The 12,307-nt window shown below is 38.6% G+C and overlaps 1 protein-coding gene across 1 annotated transcript; it reads right to left on the bottom strand.

The window, feature by feature from the left end:
• Window positions 1–2,778: 2,778 nt before the first annotated feature.
• PCOAH_00021210 (SICA antigen) lies at window positions 2,779–3,330 on the bottom strand (the record flags this gene model as incomplete). The annotated part of the gene is made up of 2 exons (XM_020058928.1): window positions 2,779–3,204; window positions 3,310–3,330. 2 exons carry the CDS (start codon window positions 3,328–3,330, stop codon window positions 2,779–2,781), a joined length of 447 nt encoding a protein of 148 aa, XP_019914454.1.
• Between the last annotated feature and the right edge of the window lie 8,977 nt (window positions 3,331–12,307).

The raw sequence follows: 12,307 nt of genomic DNA, 5'->3' as shown, positions 1-12,307 counted from the left end.
TTTGGGGAGCGCGCTAGAGTGCGACCAGGGTTCAACTCAGGTCCCACTTTTTATTGCCTTCATAAAGAGAATAAAAAAAAAAAAAAATGGCCGCTGTTCCCCCTTGGCGAAGGAACAAACGTTGCCGCAAACGCGTGAGGGAAGTTTGACCAGGGTGTGGCATCTCCACCAAATGGCATACTCTACCAATGTCACGCGCACTTCACTCGGCTTTGTCAAGGCCAAATCAATCACGCAGGGAATTCGCACTTTTTACTAATTATTCATACATGCGATCTGCTGCAGGAAGATACGCATTGCGGTGGGGGGATGATAACGAGATGAATACACGCGGCGGAATTCTTCCATTCATGGAAACTGCCCCGCATAACTAGGTGTTTTCCCAACGCGTGGAAACAAAGTGGTATGTTAAAATGGGGGCACAAAAATAAACGTCACTGGGTGGGCACAGCTCCTACGCCTTTTCTGCGTTAATTGTTCTGTTTATTCAGCTACGAACGGCGTTTTTTTTTTGTGCTGTTCATAGTTGGCTTATGCCTCGGAGGCTTCCTCCTCGGTGAATGTCGCTCGATTGAGGTAGGTTCACGTGGGAATGTACAAACGCCTGGGAACACGAATGCGAGGATGCACAAAATTACAAACGTGAGCATTCACGCCCCGCGCAACGACTACCGCAGCGTGTTTCAAAGCAGTTTCACCTTCCTCGGCGTGGGGACATAAGCCTCACATGCGTACATACGTACATTCATATAAAACATACATATACGCAATACACTAAATATGTCACAAAAAAAAAAAATAATAAAATAAAAAAAAAAAAAAAAAGCCCAACGCGAAAGCGAAAGGACTATGCGCATACTAAGCAAAGAGTGAAAGTACGCATTTAAAGCTGACGAGAATTGAAAGAATGAAAAAAAGAACCCGCAGCTGTTCGCACCTTTTTTTTTAAGTGGGTAACGAACGTTCTCCGTGGGAATAAATTAACACGTAATTACATAAATGCAATGCGTACATACGCACAGCTCGCACGGAAGCTCGAATACGTAAATGCGACGGATTTAACTGAAGCCACAGCACATTGTTACTCGTACACTCTTGCGCAGGTATTATTTTGCCTATCCTGTTTGGCAGCTGCCAATTCGGATCCTACACTAACTTGGTGCTACAACTGGGTGCTACTTACTATCCTTCGTACTGTTCATGGTAACCCTCGCTGGGGACTTCCCTCCCCGTGGGACGTTACTTTTAAATGTTAAAAGAACGGGCGGGGGCATACGCGGGAACGCAGTTATATTGGGGCATACCAAAATAACACCAACCATTTGGCTTCCCAGGGTTGATGTATTTTAACTGTATTACGCACGTTGTTTACGCGTGGGACACACCGGAAATGTTAACAAAAAAGTGGCCATGAAAAAAAAGAAGGGTCCAGAAAACACGACGAAAAGGGGATGCACGCTGGAACCAAGGAGCGGCCTTCAACATTTGGATAGCGCCTACATATACTTGCATACCTCTAAGGGGGGAACGCGAGTACGCATATGTAGAATAATATGCACGTACAACTCGTTCAAGTGGATGGCACCCGTTATCAGGCTTATGGCCCGTGGGGCGTGAAAAGAAAAAAAATTTTAAGCCAATAAGTGGCGAGTTGCCTAAGGGGGCGATGCCTTTGTCGGGGTAAGCGTCGCCCACGCGGACGAGAAAAAAAAAATTCCATCACACGTCACGATGACATGTTACGATAACATTGCGCATTGTATACACCTGGCGTGCTCGCGGCATACGGAAAAAAAGAAGAAAAAAAAATAAGAAAGTACTGATCTTTTCGAAAACATATTTGTGTATTTAAAAATGGTGAAAAGAAAAATTTATGAACGTAAAAAACTATAACAAAAAAAAAATTTAACATATTGGATCTTCAATAAAAAAATTTTTAATGAACATATATTTTGGATCTTAAGTAAGGAAGTTGCAAACAAGTCAAAATGAAGTGAAAAAATTTTTTGGCCCACAGTAATTACACAAAAACATGAGCACTATAGTACAATACTAAAAACAAAAAAAATAGGAAAAGGAAAAAAATAGCAAATAGTACAAATGTTGTAACAAATTGTGTGTGTCTTCTTTTAGGGGAGAGTGAAATAGTATTCCCATATGTGACTTCTATTTCTATGCCCTCATAACGATTATGTCAATTTTGTACCAAATGATTTAAATATACAATTTCCTTTATCAAAAACACACACATGTTTTCTCCTCCATTTTGCACATATTCCTCAAACACATACCAATGCCAAAGATTAGCACCAACAAACTTCTTACTTTTCAAACATATTTTAATAAATGATCTAAATACAACTCCTTTCATGAACACTTTCTCTTCCCCTTTCACACATTCCTCAAACAACAATAATGCCAAGGGGTTAGCATCCACAATTTGTCTACAAATTGTTTCTTCCTAAGAAAGTGTTCTTAAGGAAGATCCTCCTTAGGAACAAAGTCTTCCACCCTAAACCCGGGACCTAAACTTGGAAAGTGTTCCATAGGAACTCCTTCCCTAGGAACACAAACCATAGGAACCTGTTCTTTAGAAACATCTTCCTTAGGAACAAACTCTTCCTCCCTAAACCCGGAATCTGAACATTGGAACCTCTTCCATAGGAACACTTTCTCCCTTAGGAAAATCTTCCTTAGGAACAAAGTCTTTCATCACTAAACCCGGAATCTGAACATGGAACCTGTTCCTCAAAAACATCCTCCTTAGAAACACTTTCCTTAGGAACAAAGTCTTTCTTCCCTAAACCCGGAATCTGAACTTTGGACCTGTTCCTTAGGAACATCTTCCTTAGCAACCTTCCCTTGTTCCATAAACACACATCCCATAAATTCTTCCACAAGGATTTTAAGGAAGTCCTCCTTTGTCGAATGCAAATCCTCTTTTTGACATTCGTCTAAGACTTCTAAATGAATATCAATAATGGTACGGTGACACACACGGCCATCAACACCCCGTTTTTTTGGCCTCTTCGTTCTTCCCGTTGGAGCAGATCTTGGTTGTCTGCGTTCCTTTACTAAGGTATATTCATATGGACCATCTGCCTGGTCGTCCACATGAGCAAGGAGTTTTTCTCCTAACGCGGGAGGACCAGGGATTTTATGAGCTCTTTTGTAACGTCTCCTTTTACCAGCCAAGGCAAAATACTGCAAAAAAAAGAGGACAATTTTTTTTAAGAGGTGGGGGTGAGTGTTTTGTTTTAAAGAACAATTAGTACTACTTTTAACCTAGGTGTGAAATCCTACACACACCCTAAATGAGAATCCCCACATTCGTAAATTCGAAATCCCATACCCTCCACACGCTGATTCTTACACATCCTAAAATGCGAAATCCTACACACACTCCAAAGTTCGAAATCCTACACACTCCCCAAAATATGAAATCCTACACCTCTCCCCACTGATTCATTCACCTTAATTTTTTTTTTTTTTTTTCCTTTCTTCTATTTTTTTCCCCCCTTTTTCTTTGTTCTTTGTTCTTTGTTCTTTGTTCTTTGTTCTTTGTTCTTTGTTCTTTGTTCTTTGTTCTTTGTTCTTTGTTCTCTGTTCTTTGTTCTTTGTTCTTTGTTGTTCTTTTTTTTTTTTTTTTCTTACCCTCATACAATTTTATTCATGCTGTAAATTTTTGCGTGCAATTTTTTTTTTTTTTTTTCCTTCTTTTCTTTTTTTTTCTTCTTTTATTTTGTTTTGTCTTTTGTTTTCTTTACCTTCCAAAGGAGATAACTCAGAACAGAAGTACCAATGAGAACAGGAATTGTAGGAAGGTATGGGGTAAGGAGCTCAGAAGGGTTGTCAATCTTATTATGAAGTGGTTGAAGAGGGAGCGGGCTGGGTCCACCACCACCCCTCCCTAGACCACCCGCTTTTACTGTTGAGAGATGCTCCGCAGATGACGATGTTGCTGTTCCATGTGGTGTTTGCGTTGGGCCCTGTGGTTTGCCTGGAGGAGGTGGACCTTGGGGTTTATTACCACCTTGTTGTGGTGGTCCTTGTGGTTTTCCTGGGGGAGGTGGTCCCTGTGGCTTCTTTCCACCTTGTTGTGGTGGTCCCCGTGGTCCTACAGAACCGGCACCAGAAGAACCTGGGTTCCAAGTTCCCTTAGAACCAGTACCGGAAGAACCTGGATTCCAGGTTCCCGTAGAACCGGTACCGGAAGAACCTGGATTCCAGGTTCCTGTGGAACCTGGTCCAGAGGAACCTAATAAAGAAGTAAGAAAAAGGGGTGGTTAAAATTATCCTTCTTCCTTTTTCATTTATTTTTTTATTTTTTTTTCTTTCTTTTTATTCTTTTTTTCCCGCTTTTTTTTACTTTTTACTTTTTTACGTCTTAATTTTTTTACGTCCTAATTCACTTGGGTGAACACTTAGACAGGAAGTGTTCATTCTTTAATTGAACTTACCTCTCTGTTCAGGATCTGTACTTCCATGTGCTGATCCGGAAGGAGTTTGGGTGTCTGTTCCTGTGCTTGGATGAGCGTGGGAATCTGCTACACCACCTTCAGGACCTGAACCTGTAGAGGAAGGATCAGAAGGAAGTTGTGCTCTATCCTGAGTTACACTAACATTACCTATTTCACTTCCAAGGACACCTTTAGGACCACTAATTGCATCGGCCTCGTCAGGATCGGGAGTATAAGTATTAGATACTGGAATATCATTGTTAGAGAAACCTAAGCATGCGTCAGATGCATCCATACCACCACTCACTTCCCCATCTCCGCAGTTTGCACTATTGGACTTACCTGTTCCATGTGTCTGCGTACTTGCAGCATCCAGTGATGATGCTGGTGCTGGTGGAGGGTCCTCTTCCGATCTGCCCGGTTTAGTGGCGGCTGGTTTCGCAGCTTGTGGTCTAGGTGGACATAGATTCTGTAGATTCTGTTTTATTTTGCCTTCCCTATTGAGCATATTCTTTAACCTGTTCTCTATTGGATCTCTGTCTCCTTTTTTTATTTTGCAATCTTTATAGTCCTCCTCCCTTTTGCACAATGGACACAAATCACCTTCACTCACACATGGGGATGTTACCTTTTTAATTTGATCACTCATCTTAAAGGCTTCACTTATGCCCTGTTCTATGCTTTGCTTGTTGGCTGAACACTTTTGCTCCATTTCATCAGCGAATATATTTAATAAGATACAAGAGAAAGTTCGGTGGAATATGAGGTTATCGTCTATCTTCTGTTGTGAACCTTCAGTCCCCTTTGTAATTTCATAAATATGCTTTAAACCCCGAACAATGTAAGTACATGCCTTTTTTTCTTCTTCATTCAGTGTAGTACTTTTTTCATTAGTGTTCTCACACAGGGGATCGGTGGATTCGCCTCCAGCCGCTATTTTTTCAGACAGTTCTTTCAGTCTACTATTGACGTCATTATTCCAAAATTTTTCCTACATACAAGAAAAAAATGGAACATATATATACATACATATACACATATATATATGCTCATATACATATATATACATATACTACTTATATATATGTATATATAGACTTATATATATTCATAACATGTGGTTTTGTACTTCCCCAATATAAGGGCGTATAATATATGCACACTATGAATTGAACTGTTTTGTACTTGGCAACACCACACAATAGTGATTCTTACCCAGTTTTCATACTTTCCGCGGTCTTTTCGGTTTTCACCCCACCTATAGTATATACACTTTACACGATTACATAAGGTATTGTCCTTATTTATAGTGCTTATAGCATTCACAGCTGCCTTTACGGCCTGCTTTACTTTTGAGTCCCTGTTCTTATTTGGGTCGAGCAGTTCTTCCACCTTGTTTTTTACATTTCCTTTGTCAGTGTCGCAACTACTCTTTTTCTCATATAGTTCTTCCTCCACGCTTAGTGTACACGTTGCATAGTCTTTCTCCCTTTCACATTTAACACAATCATTTCCATTCTTGACTTTTTCCACACACCACTTATCAATCTTCTTATTTCCTTTTTCAAACATTTTTCCTATGTCTTCTTCTGTGACGGGGCACGCATGTCCCGCTGTTTTTTCCATAAGCATATCTGCATAAGCGTTTAGGAATAGGCAGTACATGGTTTGCTCTGTTAGTCTATTATTCCTTGCTTCCTTCCTGTTCTCCTTTGTCTTATTTTCCTCCATGCCATAAATGCCCTTTAAACCTGCAGTAATAAACCCACAAGCCTTCTTTTCCGTGTCCGTCGTTATAGTATTCTTTTCATCAGCGCCTTCACACAGGGAACTAATGTCTGCGCCCCCCTGCACCATTTTTTCAGATATTTCCTTCAGTCTATTTCTGGCGTCAGGATCCCAAAAAGTACACTAAGCGAAAGGGAAAAGGAAAGAGGAAGGAGGAAAAACAGAACATACAAAGAATGGGGGAATACACGCATATATACATATATGTATATATATATATAGGTATATACATACGTACACCACTTATAGTTGTCCCTTTCCGTTGTTATACGTATAAGACACACGATTCACTGAAATAAAAAGTTGACCCCAGTGAATAGCTTTGTTCCCTTACCCAGTCCCGTTTTACCTCGGCAGTATTTATTCTGTCCTCGAACCAATTTTCTGCTATGCACTTCAAACGATCGCATAGTTTTTTTTTCTTGCTGCAGTCTCTGCCTATGGAAAGACAAAAAAGGTGGATAGAAAATATGCAGTATGTGGCGCATAATAATAGAATGGTATAGACATAGGTTCGTCAATTATTGTATGTCCGGTCCGGTTCAGTTATTCCTTATTGTCCGGTTTCTCCCCTGTCCGGTTGGACCCCTTGTCCGGTTCTTTCCCCTATGTCCGGTTCCTTCCCCTGTTCACTTCACCCCCTGTTCACTTCACCCCCTGTTCACTTCACCCCCCTTTTCAGTTCACCCCCTTGTCCAGTTCAGTTATTTGTTATTTTGTCCGGTCCGGTTAAGTGATGGTAGGTTCGAGAAAAAAAAAAGGTTTCGCTTACATATGCTCTTCAGAGTTCTTTGTACTTTGCCATCCTTCTCAAGTAATTCTTCCACTTTCGTTTTTACATCATCTTTGTGTTCCATGCAATTTGCACTTCCGTTCTCATCCCACAGTTCTTTCTTTACGTCCAATGTGCAAGTTAGATTTCCTTCCCTTGTGCAAGTAATACAATTACCCTTATCCTTATATACACACCATGTTTCGCGATTCCTTTCCCCAATTTCAAAGGCTTTGTTTATGCCTTGTTCTACATCACAAGAAGTTGGTTTCTGTTGCTTTGCATGCTCCTTCAACTTATTTGCGTAAGAATTCAGTAGAAAGCATGACATAGTTTGACCAAATTGTTGGTTACGTTCCATCTTATTTATTTTGTCAACATCTTCGTCCGTCCAACCCCCACTTGGCCCAATCTTATATATGTATTCTAAACCCTTAACAATATATTCACAAGCTTTTCTGTTTGCTTCTGCATGTGGTGTACCCGCATTCCCAAGGTCTTTGCATATGCCGCCCTCTCCTGTATTTGTATTGGTCATAGCCTTAGACAGATCATTCAGTCTTCCCTGGACGTCATTATCCCAGAATTTGCACTGCACAAATGGAACGAAGGAGGAAGAATGTAACATATATGTACATTCTATGTATATACACACGGTTCCTAGTAGTGTATTCTTCTTTAATTATGTATAAGAAGCACTATTCGTTAAGATGATCTAAACTACAATGAATAATATTGTTCCCTTACCCAGTCTTGCTTCTGTTTCTGTTGACCTATTCTGTCAATAAACCAATTCGTTGTTACACACTTCACGCGATCACATAACTCAGTCCTCTTCGTGCAGTCTTCACCTACAAAGGAAGGAAGCCAGGAAGAAACACAGTGAGTGAAGACATGAGTAGTGGTGAAAGATTTATTCTCCTTCTTTTATCCTTCTCTTCCTTCATATTTTCTTCCTTTTCCATTTTCCATCTCTTTTTTCCTTTCTTTCTTTCTCTTTCTCCTTCTTTCCCCCTTGTCCGGTTTTTCCTTCCCCCTTTTGTCCGGGTTCCTTCCCCCCCTTGTCCCGTTAGTCTGTCTGCGATAAGATTTCCCCTATAAAGGAGCGATCCACGGCCCTCCTCTCATTAATCGGAGGTTGACCGATCTCCGAAGAGTATTTCCCTTACAAAACCTCCTTTCTTCCATTAAACACCAGGCCATATTGTTGGAACCTAAACCCTTAATTCCATTCCTATAATCATACATCCTAAAACCAAACCCCAAATCATATTTCTACACCCAAAAACTTACTCCTAAACCCTGAATCCTAAACCCTAAATCCCGAACTCTAAACACTAAATCCCGAACCCTAAACACTAAACCCTGAACCCTAAGCCCTAAACCCTGAACCCTAAACCCTAAAACCTGAATTTTAAAACCCAGATAACTAAAATTAAAACACTAAAACCCTAAACCCCACTCCTCCCCGGAACCATAAGCCTTGAACCCTAAACCCGAAATCCACATACTCCATACCCTAAAACTCTGAACCCTAAAACCGAAATCCAAATACATATACACTAAACCCTAAAGGTAAACACGAAATCCGAACTCCTATACCTCTAAACCCTGAACCTTAAACCCTACACACTAAACCCCTAAACCCTAAAACTCTGAACGCTAAAACCGAAATCCGAATACTTATACCCTAAACCCTAAAGCTAAACCCGAAATCAGAATTCCTACACCCTTAAACCTTAAACACTAAACCCCTAAACACTAAACCTAAACCCGAAATCTGATTCCTATAACCATACGCCCTTCATTCTTATCACCCCTAACCCTTCATTCTAATAATCCTAAGCCTTCATTCAGCAATCCGTAAGCCTTCATTCTAATACCCTTACAACATCATTCTAATATCCTTACAGCATCATTCTACAACATCTAACAACATCATTCTAACACTCCGAAACCTTCATTCTAATACCTCTAACAACCTTCCTGCTAGCACCCCTAACAACCTTCCTTCCACCCTACCATCTAACAACCCACCTAACAACCCACGTACCACCAACCACTCCTAACAAGCTTCCTTCCACGAACCACCCCTAACAACGTTCATTCTACCGCACCTAAGATCCCTTCCATTTTCCTACTTAGATCACCCTTTCCTTCCTCCTACTTTTTCTTTAAGTGTTTTTTTTTTTTTTTACATTTCTCTCCTCTCACTTTTCTTATATAATGGTTTTAATAATATTAGTCACCTGGGCCAGTTGCTGCTAGTGCCGCCTTCTTCTGCTGGTTGTCCTGAACTTTCTGCTGAACTACCTTCCCTAATTCTGTATCGTCCTTGAACTCATCATCTCCTACTTTCCCTATTAGTTCTTTTGCACCATGTTCTGTTAAAAAGTGTTCTTTCTTAACAATTTCTTCCATTTCTTCAACTTCCTTCTTCTCATACCCTACTAAATCTTTCATTTTACTTTCTCCTCCATCCTCCTTTCTCCCATCTTCTTTCCTAATTCCACTATTACATACTTTACTCTGGTCTCCCATAACAGTGTTGTAACCACTTAATGTATTTTTATTTTTATCTACCCAATCTTTGACTAAAGTACCTAATAATTGTGACCCGATTTTAATGTCCTTAAAATTATGATCACCACACTTCCTATTTTCCCCCGTATGATAGAACCCTTGTAATATTCCATCTACTGCCTGTGCTGCATATTCCAACATCATTTTTAATAAACAATGTTCTCCAAACATGGCCCAAATTACTACATTTCCTGCAATACAACGGAACATAAGCTCCATGTCTTCCCCATGAATAGTATTTTTTCCCATTTCTTGTTTAGTTCCCTTATGATTTCTTCCATTCATCCATAGTAGCAATTTAATCAACATTTTACACAATGTTCTGTCCCACTGATTGTTTTTAAATTCATCCCCCAGAATACCCTCCGCACTTTCGGTACTACATAGTGTCGATATTTGATTCTCCTCAGGCCCCAAATACCCGGGTATGGCTTCTAACATCTTCTTCAAGTTTATCCATAATTGATCCTGCCAAGGAATTAAAGTATGTAAATATCCATTTAGCTACTTCAGCTTACTCTTTTATGCAGTTTATTCCTGCACACATGCACAATATATATTAAGAACCGCACATCCTTTGCTTATTTTGCCCCTACACCAGAGGCCTGTGCTCCATGTGTCTTCATCTGCTTCAACTGGAAATTGAGAAAATCCCTTATACTTGGTGCCATGATGATATGATTATTGTTATAATATAAGCATTAAATACTTTTCCAACTTTCCCCATTACAATTAGACCTATTCATTGGAAGATGAATATTATAATTCACCATATTCGCAACCCTAAAGAAATACTTCTCCATTTACGAATTTATTCTTCTGTCCTTCCATTTCCTTACTATAATCATCCTTTATTCACATTCGTCCTTTTTCCCCTTTTATGGTTTTCTTTATTCCCAGTTTTTCTTCCCCCTTTCTTTCATTGCCTTCCTTACTTTTTCAACTTTTTCCTTAACTAAGGAATTATTCATAAGAATTAATCTAAAAAAGAAACAAGGCTACCTTCCCATTCACTCATATACCTCCCTTTGCAATTTTTTAAAAAGGAGAAAGGAGAAGGAAGGAATTATTCACCTCAACTCTTCCTTCTGTTTTTTTTTTTTTTTCTTTTGTTCTGTTTTTTTTGTTCTTTTTTTTTTTTTACAAGTTTATTCTTTCCTTTTTCCTTCGTAGAAAAAAAAAAAACAAAAACAGAAAAGTTCTGCGCATGCGCCTTTTCCTATCTTCCTCCCTTTTTTTTGCCCTTTAATCCTCCTTTCTTTCACTTTTTTTTTTTTCTTTTTGCGGAAAAGATATTTTCTCCTTTTTTTTTTTTTTTTTTATTTCCTTCATTTTCTTTTTTTAAAGTTTTTCTTTTTTCTTTAAGAAAAGAAAGAAAACAATTTTCCGTTCTCCTTCCTTTATGCATTGCACTTTCCTAAGAAGAAAAGAAAAAGAGAGCGAAAACACAACCATTGCCTCCTTCCTTTTCGTATGCATTCTACCTATGTACTCCCCTTTTTTTTGCATTTTCCTTTATGCACTACATTCTTCCTAAAGAAGAAAGAAAGGAAGAAGGAAAGAAATTACGTTCCTTCATTCTTTTCTTTTCTTTTCTTTTCTTTTCTTTTTTTTCCTTTTTAAACCTTTTTTTCTCTTCTTTTTAGAAAAAAATATATAAACAGAAAAAAAGATGATTAGATAACTTTGTTTTTTTAGGGAATTTTTTCCTTTTAAAACGTAAGAATGGAAAAAAAAGCAAAAAGGAAATGTAAAAAAAGATAGAGAAACATACTGGAATGTACAAAATCATTAACTTTAGGAACCACAAAAAAAAAAATAGGTAAAGGGAAAAAATAGGAAGTAATACAAATGCTGTAGCACAGTATATATATCGTTTCATAATGAAAAAAGCCAAATATTATTGTCGCAATACAGTTCTATTTATATGCCCACATAACAATTATGTCAAAGTGTGTTTTGTAATAAATGATGATCTAAATATATACAATTTCCTTTATCAAACACAAACACACAAGCACATATTTTCTCTTCCATCCTTTCACACACATTCTTTAAACAACAGATCACCACCATTATTTCCAAGGAATTAGCATCCACAATAAGGTGACTACAAATCGTTTCTTCTTATAAGAATATTCATGGAGTTGTTGCTTAGGTGTTGCTTCCACCTTACGTGGATGGAACATTATCAGCAGCATTTTACATTTCCAGCTTATTCTGTTCCTTTTCTCCATTATTTTTTATTCCCTTTCTTTCTTTCTTTTTTTTTAAAAAAAAGAGAAGAACTTATCTAATATATGGAACAGAATATTCGGATGGATCCTCCTCCGCTAAGTCAGATTCTGAATCTATTGTTGTTGAGCCAAATGGAGAAGAATCATCTTCCCCTCTTTCCATATTTACCCTGCGTACTAATGATCTTTTTTTTCTTCTACTTCTATGGTTGCTCCTTCCTCCCCCTCCGCCTCCAAGGAGGGTATTACGCAAGTCAGAAAATAAGGAAGTATACTGAGGGAAGGAAGGAATAGGGAAGAAGGATGTTCAGGTGGAAGGGCGGGTAGACATGTCCATATATATACATATAGAGCCATATATGTACAATGCACAGTCTATTGTCTATATATATATATATATTTATTTTTTAAGTATGAAATAAGAAGGAAATAATAATAATAAACATTATTATTCTTATTATATGCAA

Source organism: Plasmodium coatneyi, chromosome 8, assembly GCF_001680005.1.
Source record: "Plasmodium coatneyi strain Hackeri chromosome 8, complete sequence".
NCBI lineage: Eukaryota > Apicomplexa > Aconoidasida > Haemosporida > Plasmodiidae > Plasmodium > Plasmodium coatneyi.
The sequence above is the reverse complement of the archived record's forward strand: the minus strand, read 5'-3'. Positions and strand labels throughout refer to the sequence as shown.